General features: G+C 37.3%; 1 protein-coding gene across 15 annotated transcripts in view; it reads left to right on the plus strand.

The window, feature by feature from the left end:
- The window catches only part of EPB41L2 (erythrocyte membrane protein band 4.1 like 2), a 191330-nt gene that overhangs the window by 74191 nt on the left and 93016 nt on the right, over positions 1 to 24123 (plus strand). For 14 of the 15 annotated variants that reach the window (XR_002828142.1, XR_002828141.1, XM_014451934.2 and 11 more), the window contains exons 2-3: positions 15948 to 16432; positions 17136 to 17351. Coding sequence is in view for 13 of the 15 variants with exons in the window: in XM_014451934.2 (XP_014307420.1) it covers positions 15962 to 16432; positions 17136 to 17351 (687 nt within the window). In the remaining 2 variants the exon portion in view is untranslated. Of the gene's footprint in view, positions 1 to 5554; positions 5641 to 15947; positions 16433 to 17135; positions 17352 to 24123 lie in introns of those variants that run through there. The other variant, XM_014451933.2, reaches the window with a different exon arrangement.

Here is a 24123-nt window from a genome sequence, read left to right on the forward strand (position 1 = left end):
AATATGAATTTAATAGTCTTTCCGATTGGGAAGAGTAGTTAATTTCTTGGCAGTAGCCTCTTTATTTTTGGAAACTTATAATTTTTTCAGGAGTGGGAAGGTATAGGGATTTTTTGGAGTCCAGAGAGTGGGAGCTTTTGAGGTCTGCTGGATGCCTTGTCTCAAGGCTCTTTGTTTCTTCTGGCCCTTGGAGAGCCAAAAGGGCCTCTCTATTCCCTGTTCTCTCCCCTTTTCAATGGGGCAGGGCAGTCTGCATAGGGAAAGGCATTGGAACTGTTAGTCAGAATCTGACATCTAGCCTGGGTTCTACTGATTTACTCTGTATGTGACCTTGAATAAGTAACCTATCTTCTGACCTGAGGTCTTCCATTTGTGAAAGGCAAGGTATAGAGGTACATAAGTACTGAGATCCCATTGGGCTATAAATTTATTTATTCTAGAAAAACCCCACTTTGCTCAGTCATATGTAGGGTGTTGCACAATGCTAGCAAGATATTTGTTTCTGTTTTATGGCTAATGGGCTTTGTGGTAGGTGCTTTTATTTTATTTCTTTAATCCCTATGGCAAGGGAGTGTCATTACCACATTAGCAGTAACATTTGTACTTTTAAAGAAAGATGAATGAGCCTAAACATTGTGAGCCTATAATGCCATCCTTAACCTCCGCAAGGGAGTTGTCCGCTTTGCTGTGCCCTTCCTGTATCTCTGTATATCCCTTATCGCATGTGGTATAATTATTTATGTACCTCTTCTCTGCTAGACAGTGAATTCCCTGAGGGCTGGTATGAGGAAGAGCTATCTAGTGGTAAAAGCTTAGACCAGTGTCTGGTGCAAAAGAGGAACTCAGCAACTGCTTCTTAGACATATGTGGAACGAAAATAATACATTTTAAAGTAAATGCTGGGTTACTGTATTGGTCCAAATGTGTAATTCTAATAGTGATGCTTTTGACTTTTTTAGTTAAAAAAAGGCTATCTTTGTCCTAACACTTTTTAGTTTCAAAACATTAACTTTTTGAGTATAGATTCCTAACCACTACTCCCCCCCAAACCTACTCTCTTTCCAAACCCCCTTAAAAATATGGGTTCATTCAGCATGTTTCCCAGTTTCACAAATATATAATTCTTTCTGATGTCACATTTTTAAAGACATGATGGGGAAGACATTTTGCTAATGACTAATGAGTAGTTGTGCAAATTATTCTGGATTTAGAGCCTGAGAGAAGTTAAACTGTGGAGTGTTGTGGTCAAAATAGAGCTTACACATAGGGTTTATGGAATAGAACAGTTTTTTTCTTCTTTTTGCTGACATCACATAGCAGTGATTCTGTCTGAAATGTGGGCTGCTAGAAAATTTTATAGACCAATTGAAGTTCATCCAGATTGAAAGAGTCCTGAAACTTTTCTCCATGTTCGTTCAGGAAGCATAGTGTTTATAGTGTTGCCTGGTGATTGGTAGATGGGGAGATTGGATTCCTTGTAAAATTTCAAAAAACAGGTTTGTTTTGAGTACTTCTTAGGTTATTTTAGGGCTATAACAGAAAATTATGTGTGCTTTTTTTCCTTGTGTGACAAGTGATGATTGCTTCTCAAATGGAGGCTAGATGAATAAAGGTGGAAAGACTGAAAGGAACTGTCTCCCTCATTATCTTTTTGCAACACTAATCACTTTATTTTCTGCACAGAATTTGGTTTTGGACTGTGGGTCCTTTACATGTTATTCAATTCCATTCTTTGTCCCCATAAAGTAAGGAGGTAGGATAATTTTAGAAATTGAAAAAATTATGATACTGGGTTTAAAATAAAATTCTATTTATACACAAACTGACATATACATATATAGGAAAAATATTTCCACCTTAATCCAAACTCCCTTAATTACTTCAAAAATAGTATTCTGAGATAAACCTCAAATTTCCATTTTTAGTGGAATAATGAGACAGTGTCAAAACATGGTTATTTAGGATCTTCCAAAGACAGATGCAACAGATATAAATTCATATGAACAATTTTTATATTAAGACATGTAGATGTTTCAGCCAGTGTAATTTGTGCACTTTAATGAGTTTAAAATCTTACTGGAAATGAATAATTTAAATGATACTAGACCTGGTTTGTGTACTTCTTTGCCAATAACCCATTGACTAATCTTCTCTATATATAAAACCCTAATATGCAAATAGACTGAAAAGAGGAACAACCGAACAACCGGTTGCTATGATGTGCACTGACCACTAGGGGGCACACGTGTGCAACATGGCAGGTGTTGGCAGCAGGTGGCAGAGTGCGGAACATGGCGGGCGTCGGCAGCGGCGGGATGGTGGAACAGGTGAGCAGGGGCGCCAGACCAAGGTGGGGCACTGACTGCTGTCATTGAGGCAAGCCTCTGGTGGTTACTGAAAGTTCTTTGCTCCCGTGTGCCATGGTCTTGCCCGGCGCTCGCACCTGCTGCTGGTGCTGGCCCCATTCACACCCGCTGCCAGTGCCCGGCGCTGGTCTCAACTGCTCAGCACTGTCAGCGGGTGCGAGCGGCCGCTGCCGGCCCCAGTCACTCCTCTGGGCTTCTCCACCTCCCCCCTGATCCTAAGGGGCGACTGGGGCCAGCAGCCGCCTCTCGCTCCCAATGCCAGTGCCAGAGCCGCCGCTTGCACCCACTGCCTGTGCTGGCCCCGCTCGCACGCACTGCTGGTGTCGGCCCCGCTTGCACCCGCTGCTGGCGCCAGCCCCAATGCTGCCAACAGGTGCAAGCGGAGGCTGGAGCTGGGCTGCTGGCAGACAGGGGACTGGGGGATGTGGTGGGAGGAGCCGGGTGGAGGTGCGAAGGATGGGCCGAGACCCGCCCCTGTGCCCATAGCAGCATCGCACTCCACAGTTCCTTTCAAGGTGCACAAATTCATGCACTGGGCCCCTAGTCTTATATAAGTTACTTCACTTCTTTGGGTTTAGTTTACTCATCTGGAAGACCAGGATGTTAAAATAAAGATAATGCAGCATTGGTGGAAAAGTGCCATTGATTTTGGAAGGCAGCTGTGCTCACCACTATAATACCGGTGCCACTAACATTGGTTTTGAAATCAGACCAATTTGGTGGAAATTCTGGCTCTACCACTTATTGGGTATATGATTTTGGAAACTCATTTAAATTCTCTGGGTTCTCTTTATCTACTGTATTAATATGTTTTTTTTAAAAATTTGTTTGTTTTCAAATCATAGTATTGTAAAACTTTCTATCTTACTTCTCTTAACCATTGTTTGAATAATGAGAGTCAGTTGTCTTAATAAGCAGGATCTTTTATATTGAAATCAGCAGTGGAGTTTGAGCAGTACCATTCAGCTTCAGCTGCTATAACAAGATACCATATACTGGGGGCTCAGACAACAAATTTATTTTCTCACAGTTCTGAAGGCTGTAAGTCCAAGATCGAGGTTGCCAGCATGGTCAATTTTTGGGGGGCTCCTTTCCTGGCTTATACGTGGCCACCTTTTCTTTTTGTCTTCACAGGGTGAGGTGAAACAGAGCAGGAGAAGGGGAAAGAATGAGCAAGCGCTCCGATGTCTTTTCTTATAAGGGCAATAATTCTATCATGATGGCCTCCACCCTTAAGTTTTCATCTAAATCTAATTATTCCCCAAAAGGTCCCATCTCCAAATACCATCACATTGGAGGAGCGTAGTGCTTCAACGTATGAACTCTGGGGACACACACCATTCAGTACTAGCAGAAGTTGGGGAGTAAGAGGGCAGGACACACAGGGGTTATGAGAGAGATCTGAGCTGGAGTGTTAACTTCACTGGATCTAGTGCAGTGTCAGTAGTTATGAGACTTCCGGATTCCATGAAGCAACACATGTCAGAAAGAGGCTTGGAGCCAATATTTTTCCAAGTAAGGCTATTGAAATAAATATATCATATACTGCATTTATTAAAAATACATTTAATATTTAAAAAGTAGGAAGAAAATAAAAAGATTATTGCTACTTTGAATTGAATAAAATTGGCTCTACTAAAAACTCACCAAATTGCCCTATTGTGAATCAGTGAAAACTCTGTGGTGGATAGTGAAGTTTATTTACTTTTGTTATATAGAATGACTTTTATTTTATTTATTTATTTTATTTTATTTTTTAATATATTTTATTGATTTTTTACAGAGAGGAAGGGAGAGGGATAGAGAGTTAGAAACATCGATGAGAGAGAAACATCGATCAGCTGCCTCCTGCACACCCTCCACTGGGGATGTGCCTGCAACCAAGGTACATGCCCTTGACTGGAATCGAACCTGGGACCCTTCAGTCCTCAGGCCGACGCTCTATCCACTGAGCCAAACCGGTTAGGGCAAATGACTTTCATTTTAAAGTTTTATATTTGTTCATTTTAACAGAGATTAATCTCTTCAGAGCTAGCTGCTACTGAAACATATTTTCAGTAAGTTCCCATAAAGCAAACATTACCTTTTCTCTACTAGTTGGTACAGGTGACATCATACTTATTTAAGTATCTAAAGTATTTTTTTGGAATTAAAAAAACTTTTTTTTTTTTTTTTAAAAAAGACTGCTGTAAATGAATGTGAACATATAATACTCACTAATGGACATCGGAACTGCTTGATAGGAGAGCAATATGGCCGCATCTTGAAGTTGTGAAAATGCATGCCTGGATACAAAGTCCGATTGTCTTGGTCATGATTGTTTAATATAAATATCTACATTGGGGGAAAAAACATCAACAACCAGTATTTAAATTGTGGAAATGTATAGTGAGTGGGGGTTATTCTTATATAATCAGGGAAGATTAGTTGTTTCTCAGATTTCTCCGACCTGAATTTTAAAATTAATGTGTTTTCCTATGGTTACTTTACATTTACTTTGTTGCCATGTGTATTTATATTCATATGATAGACGGATGTATGATTACCTTTTGTGTCAGTCATTTCTTAATGAAGGATTGACAATAAAGCAGATATATCAGCTTTGTAACTATGTGATGGAACCTATAAGTCTTATTAAAACAAGCCTTCATTTTAAAATACAATATGAAATGAATGAATAAGCAAATTCTTTTACAAATGAATCAAAATCAGTATTTCATTTTTATGTATTGAAAACTGGACTATGTATTTCCAGAGTTTTTCTATGTCTGGAAATGTATACATTGGCTTATAGTAGTTTATAAATAAAGATGATTAGGTCAGATATTGTGTACATACACTTTTGGTGTCTATTTGTAGGGTAGGATAAAATGACAAAAATAAGAACACAGTTGAAGGAGGAGACTGAAAGCAAAGTAAAAATTATGACCACACAAACAGAAAAAATTCCCAGCAATAATAGAAAAATTATCATACAATTACAGTTGTGTCATAGAAACTATCCTTTATGTGAGCTTTCTTCATTTAGTGGGTAAAGCAGGCAGCAGGAAAATGACTTTTTCTTTGACCCATGTGAGTTTTCTAGCAGAGGAATGAAGTAACTTGGAACCAAGCTGAGCTTTTTTACAGAGCCATGCCCTTCTCCAGCAGGGTCCGGCCTGGGTGGGGCCGGTCTTGCTCATTAAGCTTTTGCAGACTGGATTTCCATCAGCTTTCCACAGTCTTCTAATGACAGGGAACAGCAAACAACGGGCTCAATGTGCTTAAAAGCTGCGTATGTATTTCAAGGGGGAGATTTTTAAGAAATTTCTGTGTAGCAGTTAGGTTTATTATGTATGCTTGATTGTTTTGCTTTTGGAGGAAGCTTGCTTTTGAGAGTGTCAGTATTCAGGGCACTGAAAATTTGGAAATGCTAACATATAGAGTAGATGGAATCTGGGTAAGTACACTGTGTGGAAAAGGGAATATGTTCAGTTATATTTGAACTAAGCCCTGTGAAAAAATATTTGTGTGTGTGTGTGTGGTTAGAGTTTAGTTTTAGACCACTTGTTTGCATTTTTCTAGGAAAATATTGAAAGTTTTTTCAAGTTATCTTTAACATAATTATCTTTTTAGGTTTGCCCTATGAGAATAATGAAAGTAGTTCATTGCATTATTTTATATACTTGTCTTGCTATTTTACGATTGATTTATTCAGTAGTGCAATATGAAAGTTAATTATTCCTAAATTACATTGAGGACCATGTAAGGTTAATAGTGTTCAGTTATTTTTAACATGTTAAAGGAGGACAGATTTGAATTTAATTTTAAGATGCTTCATTTTCAGGCTAAGTTGATTGGTTGAAAGAAGTACTGTGGCTAGCAGAGATTTGAATTCACATGTTTTAGCATGTGCAAATTAGTGGCCATTAACAGTTATCAAAAATGATATATCATTTTACTGTTGTTACTATCTAAGTGTGGTATTGATTGAACAAGTTCTTTTACTGAATATTTAATCATTTGTCACATTGAGCAAATTTGAAAACTCAACATGTTGCCCAGATGCTGACATCCAGACTCAGAAAAAATTGTTTTCATGATTTTTCTTGTTATAATCTACCAATCTTTTTTCAAAAAGAACCTTGTTTCAATGTTACTTTCTAACAAAATGAAAAGCAGTACTACTAGGATGGGTGGAGGGTGATCTTGGCAATTCCATCTTTATTGTTACCACTGCAGGAAATGCTCTCCTACTACTGAAGTAATAGGGGGTGGGGGTTGGGGGGTGCATATGTGTACTTAGGATGTCTAAGTTTTCTATTTTGAGGCCCAAGAAAGAATTGTCTCTTTAAATTATTGGCACCGGATATGGGAATAAATAACTGTAAAGGTGATGCTGATGATTTGGACAGCCAGTCATGAGCCCCTTTCCCCCACCCCCTGCCCCTTTCTCCTTGGTAATATTCCTGTACACATTATGTAATGTATTGGATGACGTGTAGTTTAACATCATAGCTGGATCACATAGCAAGTTGGAAAGGGAAATTTTAAGCATTGACATTTAGTTTGCATGAATGTTTTGGTGGACTTTAAGGTTGAATGCCTGGCATATTCTCCAGCAGGATCCTCTACCAAATCATGTTTACAAGTATTTGAATTTTGAGACTCTTACCTCCAAAGAAAGAAATATATTTAGTAGTTGAAATAAAACATTTTGAGCTAAACTAATGCTCAGAGTAGAAATTAAAAAAAAAGAAGGTTTTAAGCATTCCAAATGGCATGTCTGTAATTCCATTGTAGTTACAGCTTTTCCCACCTGGGGAAAGTTGCTTTTATCATGCCAGGCGTGGAGGTCCATATGCTAACAGTCTACAAGGCACCTTCTACTGACCTACCAGAGGACTAGCGTCAACATTTGGATCTGCTTACCTAAGCCAGAAAAATCATTCAGTTTATAGTCTCATTTTACTCTTTGGTAGTGCTGTAAATATTTAGAATGGCAGAAGATCCGATGGCCAAAATTTACCAAGTGAATTATATTTTTTGACAAGGTTTAGCTATTTATGCCTGTCAACTGCACAGTTCCAAAGCTTACGGAGAAGAGGATTTCAAAGTGTGAGATCAATGTAGGCTCCAGCTTGGTTGGCCTTGTCATAGTGTGGGGAGCTGATTGACTTTGACAAGCTTTTGTCTTATGACCTATTAAAATGCAGCGTCTGCAGCTTGTGCATTTATCTTGTGCAATTAACCTTGGTGGATTTGTCGTTAGCTTATTTGGGAAAGGCCTCCTGAACCGCTGTTATTTTTTAGCTAATGAATTTAGAGTTTGATTCACACATGAATTTTAGACTGGTTGTAGATTATCACTTGATACCAAATGGGTTTTACAATGGGCTGGGTGAGGATCCTATGCAGAAGGTAGCTGTGGGATAAGCTCAGAGAAAGTATGCTCCCTAGTATCTGTTATGACTGTGAGAGATTGTTGGTGTTGGCTTTACTTTGTTTTGAGCCTGGTTATGATGTCACTGGAAGAAATTGCACAGTGTATTTTCCTTTTGTATAGAACATTATATGATGGTGGTCCAAATAAATGTTCCCAGAACTAGGAACATCACAAGTTTATCGAGAAGCCACCGGATGCACAATACTGCACTGGGAACATGTAGTTACTCATCTGCACAAAATTTCACTCTCTTCATGGGAGCATAGGAACTGATGTGACCAGGGAGAAGGTGTGAACAGGAAACATGACATCCTTGTGTTTGTCAGGCCAATTTCGTTCCTGCCTTTGCCTATAAGTGAGGATGAAGCTGCTGACAGATTCGGAATGTTTATGTGTGACCAGCTTAGAAATTTAATGTGTCTTCTCATTGTGTTTTACTCTCTTTTTAAAATTTTCCTCAACTTTCAGAGAAATCTAGTTCTCAGTGCCCTGTTCTCACTTCTCCAGCAGAAAATAGTAATAATCTTTTTGGCCTAGCTGCATATGTACTAGTATTGTTAGCAAAAGACACCTTTTCTTTTCTTTTTTTTTTTTATCTCCACACCTAGGTCAAATGTTTAAAAAACTAGCAAGGCTTTCTCAGAAACTCTGTGTTGTTTTTTAAAAAATGAAGAATTGATATACTTTAAAGAAGATTTTTGGCTGCTCTAAAAGTGTAAATTTTGAACTTTAGGAGAGCAGCGTGCATAGGATAAGGGGTGGGTTTGTGAAGTATGTGTGACGGAATTTATGGCAGTTGTGGCATTTGGGTTGTCTCCAAGAAAGCAGACCTAACCAAGCTGGGTTCACTTAATGCATTAGATATCTTAATGAATAAATATTGTTTTCCTAATAAAGTATTTAAGTGCTTCAGTTTGTACAAACTTATGAGTGAAAACTTTTTCTCCCCTATCTGCACCTCTAGACCTCATCTACCCAGTGCCACCCACCATTTCCCATAATCACTGTTGTTGGTCATCTGTGTCCTTTTCTAATTTCTTATGCGTTTGCAGGCAGATATGTGCATTCACATACTTCTCAGACACATTGCTTTCAACCCATAAGATAGCTATATGCTATCTGAATCTTGTTTTTTGTACTTAACAGTGTAACGTGGAGATAATTCTGTAACTGGGATGGAAACCTTCCTCACTTTTTTCTTTATAGCTACGGAATATTATGTTTTCCTTTACAATGTTACAGTGAATCATCTGTACATCATTACTTTACATATGTGCAAATGTATCTGTAGGATATGTTCCCATAAGCAGGATTACTGGTTTAGTGTGTACACATTTGGAATTTTGGCTGTTGGCAAATTGATTTCCATTGGTACCAATTTACTCTTCTACCCACAATTATATGAGAATGCCTTGTTCCTTCCCATAGCCATGCTCATACTGACGTGATTAAACTTTTGGACTTTTCTACTCTTTACTTTTAGCTTGTATTTCTTTTACTATGAGTGTGGTGAGCATCTTTTTATATGTTTATGTATCCCTTGTATTTGTTTTTCTGTTAACTCTATGCTTGTCCTTTCACCACTTTTCCCCCCTATTGAGGGAATAGTCATCCTAGCCAATTTAAAAATGAAATTTATTTTGAATGTTTAATGTTAAGGAAATGCATAACCAGCACTGTTTTATTTGGCTTTTTACTTGAGTTCAGCTGAGGAGTAAATACAATTGAGAATGAGAATTAAGTGCTCTTTAAAAAGCTTGATGCCTGTTTGTGTTGCATGAGTGTTTAACCAACGTTTCCCATGAAGGACCATTATGTGCCTTCCTGAAGAGATGACAATGGTAGTTTTTAAGAAAACTGTCAGCTTTTCAAACTAGTAGTAATTTCTGAATATAAGTTACCAAAATTTGTGTATTAGTGACAAGTTGTTTGAATTTATATTAATGCTAATCTTGCTACATCTGTCACCTATTATACTGAGAGCCAGATTCTTTCCTCTATATCACTGATGTCAGGTACATATGCAATGAAACTACTCAGGAAATATTTCTTTTGAAAGAAGGGGCTAAGATACTGTTACTATCCTCATCCTGAATGTCAGTGGAATTTATGGGGGCTCAGAACAGGTTATTAATGATTCTGAAGCCACAAATGGTAGTAATAGTTTATTTTTTTTAACAAATGATGAACTGTCAGGAATTATGCTAGGTGCTGGTTATAAAATACTGAAGTTTTTTGGGAATGGTGGTAGTACTGTATAAGCTCTCTGGAGCTGGACAGCCTGAGTTCAAATCCTGGCTCTTCCATTTACTGGTTGTGTGGCTTTGTGCAAGTTTTAATTCTTTTTTAACCTTCTTTACCTATAATATAGGGATAATTTTAGTTCCAACCCCAAAGGGTCATGAAGATGCGAGGAATGCAGAGAGTCTCTAGAACAGTGCTGATACTATCATTATTTACTGTTGTTATGTTATTTATTTACTAAGTGGGTTGTGCATAATATTACTGTTAAAATTTTTAGTGAAAAACAGACATAGTTCATTTCCCCCCAGAATCCCTACTTGATGACGGGGTGGCCCACCATTTATTATGAATTTATTATGTGCCAGGCACTTTATGTATAACATCTGATTTCATTCTTAGAGCCACCAGTGAATATGTATTATATCCTTGTTTTGCTTACGAGGAAACTGAAACTCAACGAGACTGAATAACTTGTTTTTGGTTACATGGCTAGTGAGAGACAGACCTGGAATTCTAATCCTGGTGTTTGGTTCCTAGACTTGATCTACAAGCCTTCATGTTATTTAATCCAAAGATTAGTTAGCTTTACACAAAAAGCTCTGGTCATTACAAAATTTGTGTCTTCATCTGAGAGAAGGAATTTGAGCAAAAGTACTTTGTCAGTATTCCTTACCACACAATTCAGTGTATGTGATTGATGCAGAGCTGCAGGGTTCGGGATATCTCTGTCACCTTGGTTAGTGTGTGCTGTTGGAGTGCCCAGTATGAGAAGGTTTATGTGCATTTTGATTGAAAATAACGATGTCCAATATTGGGATCCCTAATGATTTGTGGATAGCCTCTGGTGATTGAGCTCTCACTTCAGGAAAGAGTGTTTTGGGGATGACCTCATTACTTGTGGAGACTTTGCCTGGCACAGATCTCTTTCTTGACCTAATTCTGAATGGGAGCAGCAGGGGCTTGCTTTAGCACATAAGATTGTTAGCACTACTGGAATTGGACATTTTTGAAAATTATGCCGTGATTTTCAGACATGCCCCCTTCTCTTACACAGGGAATCTTACACTTTGATGAACTCTAAGATTTTTTTGTTTCATTCTTATATATTGTTAGAATAAAGAATTAATGGTTTATCTCACTAGAATTAACTCAGATAATAGGTTTTTAAAAAATAAGCATCTGGAAAAAATTAGACATTTTGACAACCACGGCTCTTAGGTATGAAGGCCATAAAATACAGTGAGGAGTAATAATTACCTGAGCTGGTTCTAAGTGTACTACCAGTTTCTTAGGGCTTATTTTCTACTGCTTGCCTCCTAATATAATATGCAGAGGCCAATAGTAACTACAAGTAACTGAAACCCCTGGCTCAGTTGTTTGAGCCATAGGGGAGTATATTGTCTCACATAACAGGAAGTTCAAACATCCTGGCCATGTGCATGCAGCATACTGAGGGCTCAAGTCCTCTCCTCTGATTCTCTTGCCAGTGCCCTCTTCTCTGTGTCTTTTTCCTCAGGCTTTCTCCTCCCAGGATTATCAAGGTGGCAGCAGCATTTCTTACAGTCATATAAATAATGCTCCGAGGCGGAGGAAGGGCCTTCTCTCCCCTGTGGCCCCTTTCAGAGGGAGGAATCTTTTCCCAGAAGCTTACAACAGACTTTTTGCATGTCTTCTTAGCATGGGGAGAGGGACTACCATGATTCTCTAGACCAGCTTCCATCGACACACATGTGGAAGAGAGCAAAGCTGAATAAAATTTGGGTTCTGTTAAAAAGGAGAAAGGATGGAGGATGTACATGCTCTGAATGTAACCTGATCCTGCCTAGACTTGAACTAGCAAAGGCCTACCCTTCATATCTTTTGTATGTGTGGTTTTAATTTAAAGCAGATGCTAGCTTGTATCTTTTTTTTTTTAGCTTGTATCTTTATAGAAATATTTCTTCTCTCATAGATGTCCTTTATCTCTTTTAAGAAAACAAACAAGTGATATAATTTATTATAAAGGTAACTAGGGTAGGCAACATTGGATTATTTAAAAACGAATTCTTGTTTATCTTCATCATATAGATAATATAAACCAATAAATAGTCTCTTTGGAATGTATTTGTACTTACTTGAATAGGGGATATAGTATTTTCTAGCCCGTCTGACACTTAAGATAAACAAACATACTACTAGGGAGGAATTACTTGCAGTCTGCTCTAAGTCAGTCTGTTTTTGTTATTTCTTTTTCCTCTTTCCTCCCTTTCCTCCTCCTCCTTGTCACTCCTCTCCTCTTTTTACATGCTGGCTATACAGTATTTGAAAAGCATCACTCTTATTACTAGTATGTTCCAAGTAGAGTTAGGTGGCTGCTGAATCATTCCTATATTTCATTCACTGTATTTGTTTTTCTACATTTAATGCTGTAAGGGAAGTTAGTAGGATATTAAAAAGACCGTCTGTTAGACTACAGGACATTTGGGAAGATGAACATAAGCAAGGGATTGTGGGTGTTAGCAGGTTGCTCTACATATCCTTTGCCACAATAATAGATGAAAATGACCAAACTGGAACTGTGTATACCTTTGCCAATGTTATTTAGGTTTCTTATTTCGTGCACAATTTTGTTTATGTCTTTCTCAAAGTTCAGAGGAAACCTTCTCTCCATCCTCTCACCATTTTTGAGGTTTAGAAAGGCATTCTTTCCCATTTTGTAAATATTGAGTCCCTAAATAATGGGCTGAGCACTATTGGCAGAAATTAAAGATCTCTTATTGCTCGTGATCTCAGCAGAGGATGGGAGCCACTCAGCTAGCGGCAGCACCCACCCTGTTCCCTGTGCAAGAATTTTAACAGGGAGGGTTCAGAGTAGCTGTGGTTCTCTCAAGGTCTTAAGGAAACATCTGGATCCAATAATTAGCATGAACCCGCTTGCTTGAAGTTCTTTGTATGAGTGTCTAGAGTTGTGTAACTGCTTCGTTTTGCTTGGTGTGGTACTCTGATAAAGGGCCAGTGTTTTCAGGAGCATAATGTTATAGGGTAGGAATGTTAGGTTAGTGCAGTGATGGCGAACCTTTTGAGCTCGGCGTGTCAGCATTTTGAAAAACCTTAACTTAACTCTGGTGCCGTGTCACATATAGAAATTTTTTGATATTTGCAACCATAGTAAAACAAAGACTTATATTTTTGATATTTATTTTATATATTAAAATGCCATTTAACAAAGAAAAATCAACCAAAAAAATGAGTTCGTGTGTCACCTCTGACACGCGTGTCATAGGTTCGCCATCACTGGGTTAGTGGTAGAGACAGCACCTTGGAATTTACTTTCCTTTTTAAAAACTAGAAAAAGAGTGGTTTCACATAACAAGCCTCCTTACCTAACCAGTGCTGATCCTCTATTGATGATGGTTTTCTGCTTGGTTGCATGTTAAATGATGCATGCTTTTTCTCATGGAGCTGTTACAATAATTAACACTTTTTATCAATCTAGATGGAGTATGCCAGCGTGGTAATTGTGTAAAAGCCACATGCTTCTCTAATGGGCTGGCTGTTCACAGCAATGTTCTTTTTGATTAAGGATAAGTAGAAAGGTCTTTAGTTACTATGTTATATAACTTACTAATGATGGATTTTAGGTACTTATAATTAAAGCTTTTGGAATGAGCATTGTTAGAGTTTGGAAAACTATAGTTCTGGTTTTGTCTATGCCCATCTAGCTTTGTGATCTCAGGCAAATCTTCTAGTCTTTCTGAACCTCAGTTTCCTTGTTGATAAGATAAAGTGAGGGTATTAAGGGTATTAGAGTAGATCATTTTGCAACACTCACACAGTAAATATTTATCAGGTGCCTCTTATATGCCAGTCTAGATGCTGGGGACACAGCAGTAAAAAAGAAGAAAGACCCCAGCCCTCTGGGGCTTTCATTTTAGTGGGAGGGGTTGCGTTCCACTGCAGGAGTTAGTGGGTGATGGAGTTTAAAGGCTTATCCATCTTTGAAACTCAGAGAGTTACAAGCATGATAATTATGGTGAATGGATGTGCTATAATCATGTTTTCTTGATGGTGGTAATTTGTTCAAGAAACCATCTTATCAACAAAGAAGGTAGTATTTATGTTTTAGCTGTGTTAATTTTTTGAAACTATTTTAAGAATGTACTTATTTACATATAATTACATCCATCCTTATTGTTGAGTATTTACAATCCAATTAGCCATTTCCATTGTTGTTGTTTTTTTATCTTGTAACTTCCACTTAGATGGGCAATACTGATCAGCTCTGGGGTTCATTCTATTTTTTATTATTACATTTATTGAGGTAACATTGGTTGATAACATTATATAAATTTCAGGTATACAACTTTGCAATTCAGTATCTGTTTACTCTATTGTGTGCTCATTTTTTTAAATTGTTGGGTTCTTGATATACAGTGGGGCCTTGACTTCCGAGTGTCCCGACTAACGAGTTTTTTGAGATACCAGCTGTCTCTCAGCCGATTTTTTGCATTGAGTTGATAGAGTAATTTGAGTTAACGAGCTCGGTCTCAGAATGAATTAAACTCGTAAGTCAAGGCCCCACTGTATTCTGGATACTAGACTCTTATCAATGCTTGGCACAAGATGGCAAATAATATTTTAAAAAGCAATTATAATGCTCATACATGCTATAACCTGAATGATTTTTGAAAATGTGCTTAGTGAAAATGACACGTGTTGTATAATTTCATTTATTTTAAATGTACACAGTAGGCAAATCCATTCAGGCTGAAAGTAGATTAGTGATTGGTAGGGATGGTAGAGGGGGGTAGAATGGAGAGTTACTATGAATGGATACAGGATTTCTTTTTGAGCTGATGAAAATATTATAGAATTAGATAGTGGTAATGGTTGTACAACCTTATGAATATACTCAAAACCATTAATTGTATAATTGAATAGGGCGAATTTTATGGTCTGTGAATGATATTTCAATAAAGCTTTAAAAAGTGTATTTTATTTTTATATCTCTTGAAGATAGCTGGGAAATTTCCCATTGCCCCAGGTGCCAGGCCTTTGGACATTTTAATCAGCGGTGAGAGAGGAGAGAACATTCTGTCTCTGCCATTCCTGCCTGTTGGTTTTTGTCAGTGGTGCTGCTATGCTTTAAAAGTCCCTCTTTGCTTGTGTAGACAACCAGCTGCTTTCAGATTTAGTTTCAATTTTGTTTTCTTTAGTTGTTACTGGATTAATTATTAGATGCTTTTTTTTTCATGTCTTCATTTGGTTCTGATTAGGGGTCTGTAGATATTTTCTTGTAAACATATACACAAAACTATGTTTGTGGTTGGGTGGGGTGGAGTTTTGGAGTTTTGGTTATAGTTTGAGTACCTTTCCCAGAAGACTGTCTTTTGCATCGGAAAAGTGATGGTGAATTATGGGATTTAATATTGGAACAAAAAAGTATGCACATTACAGATATAATTTTCTTGCTATTAAGCACTCAGTATTTAACAGTATTTTTAATACCTAACATTTAATTATAATGTGTGAAATTTCAGTGAAATGTGTCTCAGTACTTTCAAATATCAATAATACTTTGTATTATAGAGTAAGGGATACTTAAAAATTGGATTTTGGGGTGAATTATTATTTATAGCTAGATGAAACTGAAGAAAATTAATTACACTCGAGCTCTTGATGATTTTAAGTTCTGTCTGTACAGAATCAGAATTAATTCCATTGTGATGCTTGTTTTGGTTCTTTGATTCTGTTAGAGAATTCTCAAAGTTAGAGTAGCAGTCTCCATTTTTCTCTTATGAACCTTCTTTCTCTATGGGGTTTTTTATCCCCATATTTTTGCCATTCCCCTTCCCATCCTTTTTTATCCTGTCTCTTGCCTCTAAACTAGGAGAGGTTGTAAAAGACCTTTTTGTGATTTTTTTTGTTTATAGCATAAGCTGTGACCATGACTACTGAAGTTGCCTCCGCGTCTGAAGTGAAGAAGGAATCTGACCAGTTAGGAGCAGATGCAACCAAGGAGAAACCTAAAGAAGTAGCAGAAAATCAGCAGAATCAGTCATCTGATCTAGAGGAGGAAAAAGATTCCCAATCATCTCCTTCAGCTAAAAGCCAAAGTGGTACACAGCGCCAGAAGAGGCAGAAGGATCCATCTGAGAGTAGGGGCATTTCTCGATTCATACCCCCGTGGCTTAAGAAACAAAAGTCCTATAACTTAGTAGTGGCCAAAGATGGAGGAGATAAGAAAGAGCCTGCCCAAGCTGTTGTGGAAGAGCAGGTTTTAGATAAAGAGGAATCTCTTCCTGAAGAAGAAAGGCAGGCCAAGGGTGATGCTGAGGAAGCAGTTCAGAGAAAACAACAGGTCATTAAAGTTGATATCGAGGAAGAGAAACCTTCAGTGAGCAGTCCTGAGACACAGGTATGTTTGAGAAGCGATGGTGTGGAATGATAGCTTGATGGTATAGCCACATAACAAAAAGGGTTTGTTTGCTTTGAATCATTTATGGATCTCTTGCATTAAGATGCTGGTTTGACTTACTATATCTGGAATATGAGTCTTGGAGTGGTTTACCACAGCCTTCTCCTATTATTCCTTTTCAAAATTTCCAAAATAACAAAGAGAAAAAAAATACTATATATGCACACCATAAAAAAGTTTCTGTTTCTCTTAAGGTTCAACATGCTCTGAGAATCCTGTCACCTCTCCTTTTAAATAATATGTACTGTTATACCTCCTTGATTTGATTTATTTAAGTGTCCAGTGAGTAGGAAGAAATAGATTTCTATGTGTATGCATTTTGGTTGTGTAATGAAGCCTAGGTTTTGCCATGGTGTGAGATTATAATTGGAAATTCTATTATTAAAATATTTAAACTGCAGTTGCCAGGATGTAGTTTATTTTACTCATTTAATGCTCAAATGGTCAAATTGGCAAAAATTGGCAGTGGATCGGGGGAAGGAGGATGTGGAGAAGTATTTTTTTCTAGCAAACATTTGAAGTCTTTTTAAATCTTATACAGTACTTGTAACAATCACCATTCTTACTAGGATTTTCCTTTTAATGTGTTGTTTTCTGCAAATTGGTCAACTTTAGTATAAACTTCATTTTTTTTCATCGTCAGCCTGCTGAAGAAGTAAGGAAGGAGGAGAGAGAGGAGGAGAAGGTAAAGGAAATACAGGAAGACAAATCAGAGGAAGCAGCAAAAAGGGAGACAAAGGAAGTGCAGACCAATGAGCTAAACGCAGAAAAGGCCGTTCAAAAAGCCACCAAGAAGACCAAAAGTGTCCAGTGTAAAGTGACCCTCCTGGATGGCACCGAGTACAGCTGTGACCTAGAGGTGAGTCAGGGCACTGACAGGAGAGCTCTCCTGATGTGTGGAATGCAAGCAGAAGTGCATTCTGCCCTCATTTGTGGCATGGCACAATTTTTGTGTTCTTGTGAATTAGATGGTCACAATTTTGCATTACAAAAAACAAGAAAATATAGAAGAGGGTCATCATTTCTGTTACAAACAATAATTCCAGACCCTTAAGGATACATAGGGCTGTTGATTTCCCGGTCTGCCCTGGTCATGTATAGGGTGTCCCAAAATTCATGCAAGAAGTAATTTTGATAGAAAACACAGGTTTATAATTAAAAATTGTAAATTTTTTATTGATTCATAAAGTATACAGTATAGGGTTATGTATGGAATAGCACATAGGGTAAATGGCCTCCACGGCTTTGCTGGCACATACGCAAAGCCGTGGTCTTCATTGGTCTTCATTGTCCCTGCTCCTGGGCCATAATTGGTACTTGGTAATGCTTATCAAATTGAAGGGATTGAAATCAAATGGCAACAGATATTAGAATCTGATTCAATAAACCAAGTAAAATTAGGCTTTTATTTATTTTTTGTTGTTGTTGTTAATGCTCACGCAAAATTCAAATCTTGCGTGAATTTTGGGACACCCTATATATTGTCTGGTGACTGTTCTGAATGGGCCTTAAATAGTTTGAATATTACCTCTGTAGAAATGATAGCACTAGGTTGACATTTTAGAGTCATGAAATTTCAGCACTTTAACCCCAAGTGTTTTTATCCTGAGACAGATACTGATTTAACACCTAGCTCCTTTATATAGTTTTAATTAAAAAACACTCATGGCTTTCAAAGCATGTAATTCATTAGCTCTGATGCTTATTGACATCAATGTAATTTTTAAGAAGTATCTAGCACCTTATAATTTTATGTTAATCAAATGAGTTTTTGCTTTTCATAGCTAAATCACTTTATTTACATGACATATACTAATAACTGATGTTTATTGAAGAACTGTGTGAAGAGCTTTGAATAGATTATCTCATAATATTTATAAGAATCTATCTGAGGTAGGTATTATTATGGATATTGCCAATGTTAAAGTGGGAGAATATAGGCTTATAGAGGTTAAGTAATTTGCCAAAAGTTTCATAGCTAGCCAGTGGTGGGGCCTGGATTCTAGCCCCAGCAGTTTGATTCTGGAGGTCATGAACCTGGCCACTGAACTACTAAGATGAATGACTCATGGTTCTTGCTTTTATCTTTGTATTAGTTTTCTAGAACTTTGTTTTTAACTCATTTAGTCATAATTATTCTATTTCAGTTGTTTCAAGAAAAGGAGTTGCATAAAGAATTAATAATCCTTAAATCTCAGAGAGAAGGAGAAGAAGAGGAGAGAGAGAATGATGTTGTATGCCTCAGCAGTAGAAGTAGGGGATAATAAGGAAAACAATAGAATGGTGTTCTAAATTTAACTCTAATACGTGACCACATGTCTCTTGTTTTTTCCTACGTATCCTAGAAGTTAGGGAGTCTAGATTTTGGGAACCAACTTAATAACTTGTTATGTGACCTTCAGTCATTTACTCCACCTCTCTGTGCCAAACTGAGGCCAGAGATTGACTTCATCTATTGAATATAGAATTACTTAGATAATCCAGAAGACCCCTGTCATCTCTGAAGTTCTTTCTAATCACCAAAACTCAAGACTTATGGTTTAAATCTATTTTTTTTAAAATCATGATATATTTAAAAGTATAAAAATATAGAAATAATAGAAGAGACAGTTGCATATTAACCAGAAATAAAACATTGAAGACATTGCTAAAGTCCCATTCCCATATCTCCTCTCGTTCTCCCTGTGTCTTTTCATGATGTGTAAATCTACTTTATTCTTTTAACTGATGTATAGTATTCCTTTGAATCACCAAACCAGTTTATCCATTTCTCTGCTGAGGCATAATATCTTTATATTGTATAACCAATGTTTTAGTAAACATTATCTTACACGCTTCCTTGTTTATTGTGCAAGAGTTTCTTCAGGGTAGGCACCTAGCAATGGAATTGCTAGGTTGATAAGTTTTATTTCTTCAGTTTTTCCATATATTGCCAAACTGATCTCCAAAGGGGTTGTGCCGATTCAAATTCCAGTCAGCAACACTGCTGTTTTTTCCACATTGTCATTAGTACTTCATGTATCAGACATTAATTTTGACCAATCATATAGGTGTAAAATATGGTCTCAATATTTCAATTTGCATTTATTTTATTACTGTCAACTTTCACTAGGTTATGCTGCAGGAACAACCTCCAAATCTTCTGGACTTATAGTAACAATATCTTATTCCTTGCTCATGTTACATGGCCTTGGTGGGTTGGCTTTGGCTCTGCTCTGTGCCTTCTCTGCTTTTGGACCAAGATTCAAGTTGCACCCTTTACCTTAGACATACTGCTCTCACAATAGAGGGAAAAGAAAATCACAGCAGAACCACGTTAAATCTTTTGCTTGGAAGTGGTATAGATCACTTTCACTTAGATCTCATTGGCCAAGCAAGTCACATGGGTTAAGGCTGATAACAATAGGTAGGCAAGTATGTACTCTTGGATCTCCCCGCTTTTATCATTACATAATATATTTAAAATAAATAAAATAAAATAAAATAAAAAGATGCTCGGCTTCATGAGTTGCAAATTATAGTATTGTTTCTATTTTTTTTCAATTTACTGCCCTCCCCTGAAGGCCTGGTTGCCCCCAACTGTCCTCCCCTGCAGGCCTGGTTGCCCCCAATTGCCCTCCACTGCAGGCCCAGTCACCCCTAACTGCACTCCCCTGCAGGCCTGATCGCCCCCAACTGCCCTCCCTTTCAGGCCTAGTCCCTCTCAACTGCCCTCCCCTGCTGGCCTGATGGCCCACAACTGCCCTCCCCTGCTGGCCATCTTGTGGTGGCCATCTTGTGTGTTGGAGTGATGGTCATTTTGCATATTACCACTTTAATAGATAGGATTATGCCCAACTTCTTCTTTCCCCATCTTAACACTCCTTTGTTTGATGTGTGATCTCATTTTGGAATGGTACAAAATAAAACAATTTCTTATCTGTGTGACTAGTCCCTGTTTGATCCTATCATTCATGGGAAATGAAGTCATTGTGTTAGTGAAAGCACAGTTGAGAAAGTATCCAACGTTAAGAGCAGCAGTGTACTCCTTCAATTCAACATAACTTGAATTGGTTGGGAAAGCACAGGAGTCTTTGTTTTAATGACAGTATTAATTTACAGATAGATTATCTTTTCAGCTAATAAGTGTTTACTTAATATACCATTTGAGAATGAATTTCTGAGGACAGTAGATAAATTTGAAGTGTGTTGAATAAACCTTTTTTTCTACCCAGACAAATCAAAGTGGAATTTGAGTAGACTGTAGCAATGTGATCCACAAATTTTATGTAGCAACAGTTCACTGGAATTCTAGGCAGTGACTTTATATCTGATCAACAGCCATAATTCAGCTGGGGAATAATAGTTGTTATAACAACACAGACGTTATAAGTTGTGCTCCCTGTTTTGATTAATTTCTCTCTTAACCAATTCTTCCCATTTAGGTTCTCTGATTGCTTGTTTAGTGTCATTAGTATGGGTCTGATACTCATCAGACTTGCTATTTCCTCTTCAGGAGCAGAGCCCCAAAGACAGCCGTCACGTGGTTTGAGCGCTCTCATGTTTCCCAGTTCCAGTGCTGACCTGAGACAGATTGGGTGATATGCTGATGCTGCTTATCTGTGGTTCTCTAACTCTGTACCGGAAACTGGCGTCTGAGGACTATTTGGGGAAGTGTGTTGTGGGAAATTGTAGCTATTAATGAACTTGCAAGCACTCAAGGAAAATGAATACAATGTGGGAAATAGATACTTTTACCTTATTTGCTTTGAGAGATTAAATTTGTTTATATCTGTTTACTGTCATTAAAAGTTATGACTATCATGGCTTTTGGATGCCTATAGTTACTGTTTATTTTTCTTTCTGTATGTTCATGTGTCTAATTTTCAATTAGACCTGTAGATTATAGCATGTCTCTGAAGAGGGCCTGATTGTCTTCATCATTTCGGGCCACCTACAACAGTAGAGGAAAGCATGGCCTGTGCAGGAAGTCTCGAGGAATTGAAATGGCCTGATTGGTAGGGACCTTAAAGAGTAGGATGAGGTTCCAGAGAGCCTCAAATGCCCGGGCGAGATTATGAAAGCTGATCCATAGAGCAAAAGGGAGCTGGGAGAAATGGACCAGAAGTTGTAAAGACATTGCTATACAAGACCAGGGACAAGAATGCTGTTTAGTTTTTAGAACGTGGTAGATCGTTATGTGGCTACAGTAATTTAAGAGGGACATTTTTATTCATTGCACTGGTTAAGTTGTGTGTCAGTGGTCTTTATAGATATGATTTTATCAGTGTGATTAGAGCATTGGGAAAGTTAGGCGGTTTCCTATTGTTACCTGTCAGTACCTTTGATTAACAAAATGATCTCTTTTAAGCCATATGATATAAATATTACTGTATTAATTTAATATTTTTTCTAAATCAAGAAACATAATTCTTGGAGATTTATTTTTGTTTGGTATCCTAACATTATCTCTGATTCTCAGATTGCTTCCTTAAAATAGGTACATGGATAGATAAATAAATCTCCATATGTCCATCTATATCCCTTCTTCATTCCTCCACTCTCTACTTTTAGTGGCTTTTTATAAATTCTTTCTCCTGCGGGCCATCTGAGCCTATTCTTTCTCAAATCTCAGAAATTAAATGAAAGGGACTTCTCAGGGAGCCAAGGCAGCACCATTTTTAAATATTAATTATTTAAAGTTTTTGTTCTTTGGAGGAGAGTATATATTAATATTAAGTGGGTAGCCTCATCAGTGTGGCTCAATGGCTGAACATTGACCCATGAACCAGGAGGTCATGGTACGATTCCCGGTCATGGCACATGCCTGGGTTGGGGGCTCAATCTTTAGCAGGGGGCATGCAGGAGGCAGCTGATCAATGATTCTCTCTCATCATTGATGTTTTTGTATCTCTCTCTCCCTCTCCCTTCCTTTCTCTGAAATCAATAAAAAGATATTTTAAACAAATATTAAGTAAATAAAAATGCTTCACACAAAGTGTTTTTGAGCATAAATATTGGATAACAGTGCATTTTAGAGAATGACTATAGTTAAGTTAAAAAAAATACAGAAATGGCTTCACTTTAATGTTATTTTTGGCTTACATTAGCAACAGGCTTTTTGCTTGACCATGCATTAATTTTGATGTAAAGCCTAGTTTGTCTTTGTGCATCTGTTCCAAATTTTTGTGTGAAGTATTTTTTCATTGTAGTTAGTGAAAATTACACTTTATATTTTATGTTAATTTATCATCTATTAAGCTGAGATCTCAAATTTTTTTGGAAAAAGCCTTTGAAGATTATCCTATTTTTTAATGAAGAAACTTGATAGTTTCTTTTCTTTGATATGTCTATTTTTATCTGATGTAGATATTTAACGGTATGTGACAATTACCTTTGGTACCAGATTTTAATTGTAAAGGCTTTTAAGAAGTCTCCTGGATTCTGCATGTTTGCTTCAGAGACTCAGCTATAGAACCCTTGTGATATTGCTCGTCATTTACAGACATAGTGAGTTAAAACAGTGGGGCTTTTTTCCTCTAAGGAAAAATATAGTAAGATTTTGTTGAGGCCATAGATCTAATGTCAGGACATCTATCTTTACTTTTCTTTGGTCTCTTTGGATGTCTTGGGGAAGTCACTTCTTCTTTTTTCTTCCGTTCTGAGATTGCAAAGTAAGAATGGAAATACTTGCTTCCTTTTTAGCATTGAGCTAGTTGTACTACAGCTGATGTCTGTATATATATATTTTAAAGCCTGAAAATAAATGTAAAGTTCTTGCAAGACTTTGGGAGCATGAGTGAAAGTGCACTCTGCGTTAGAGTTGCTCACATTTTCCTCTGGCATCTGAAAGTTGTTCCCACGTGTTGATTTTGTCTGAGAATTGAGGGCATTGTTTCTGCCCACACAGGAATGTCAGTACCATTTTTTTTTTTTTGGTGCTATGAATAAGGCTGTCAGAATGTAGGCTCTCTTCCTCAGTGTTCTGATGATAATTTATCAGAAGGTAGAATGTGTCAAGGTCTTCTTGCCTTCTGAGTGTAGAGTACTGGCCTTAAATATTCAATTTTATATTATTGCTTTCAACTGTGTTTTATTTATTTACTTGATTGTTTATGTTTGCTTTCACCCACCAAGGTTGTTCTTTTAGACCTCTAGTACTGACCTCTACCAGGTTTACTCATAAAAGAGTTTCCAGTATCTTCGTTCTTGTGGAGGACAGGGGCTTGAGAGTCTTGCTGCTCCCTGTGAGTGTTGTTTTAATTTCTTTCACAAAAACTGGTGCTGGGGCCATTCTTTTCATCCATTCCTTCCACAGTAGGATGTATATTCAGAAACATAGACAGAATTATCATTCGTATTTAGAGCACTGTAATATAATATGATAACATTTGGATCTTAAAGGGATTGAATGTAATATAATGTAATAAAATATGATTTATAAAAAGCACTGGATTAGTCAGAAAAATTCATCAAGATGGCAAAATGACTAAAGTATTGGTAAATGATCTGTCAGATAGCTATTTTTATTTAATTATGTACTGCAACAGAGTTAAACATTAACTGATAGAAAAGTTATGATTAGGAATATTGCTTAATTTTTAAAAACTCAACCTCAAGACAAAAGCTGCATTCTACCAATGAAATGAACT

Source organism: Myotis lucifugus, unplaced genomic scaffold, assembly GCF_000147115.1.
Source record: "Myotis lucifugus unplaced genomic scaffold, Myoluc2.0 scaffold_11, whole genome shotgun sequence".
NCBI lineage: Eukaryota > Metazoa > Chordata > Mammalia > Chiroptera > Vespertilionidae > Myotis > Myotis lucifugus.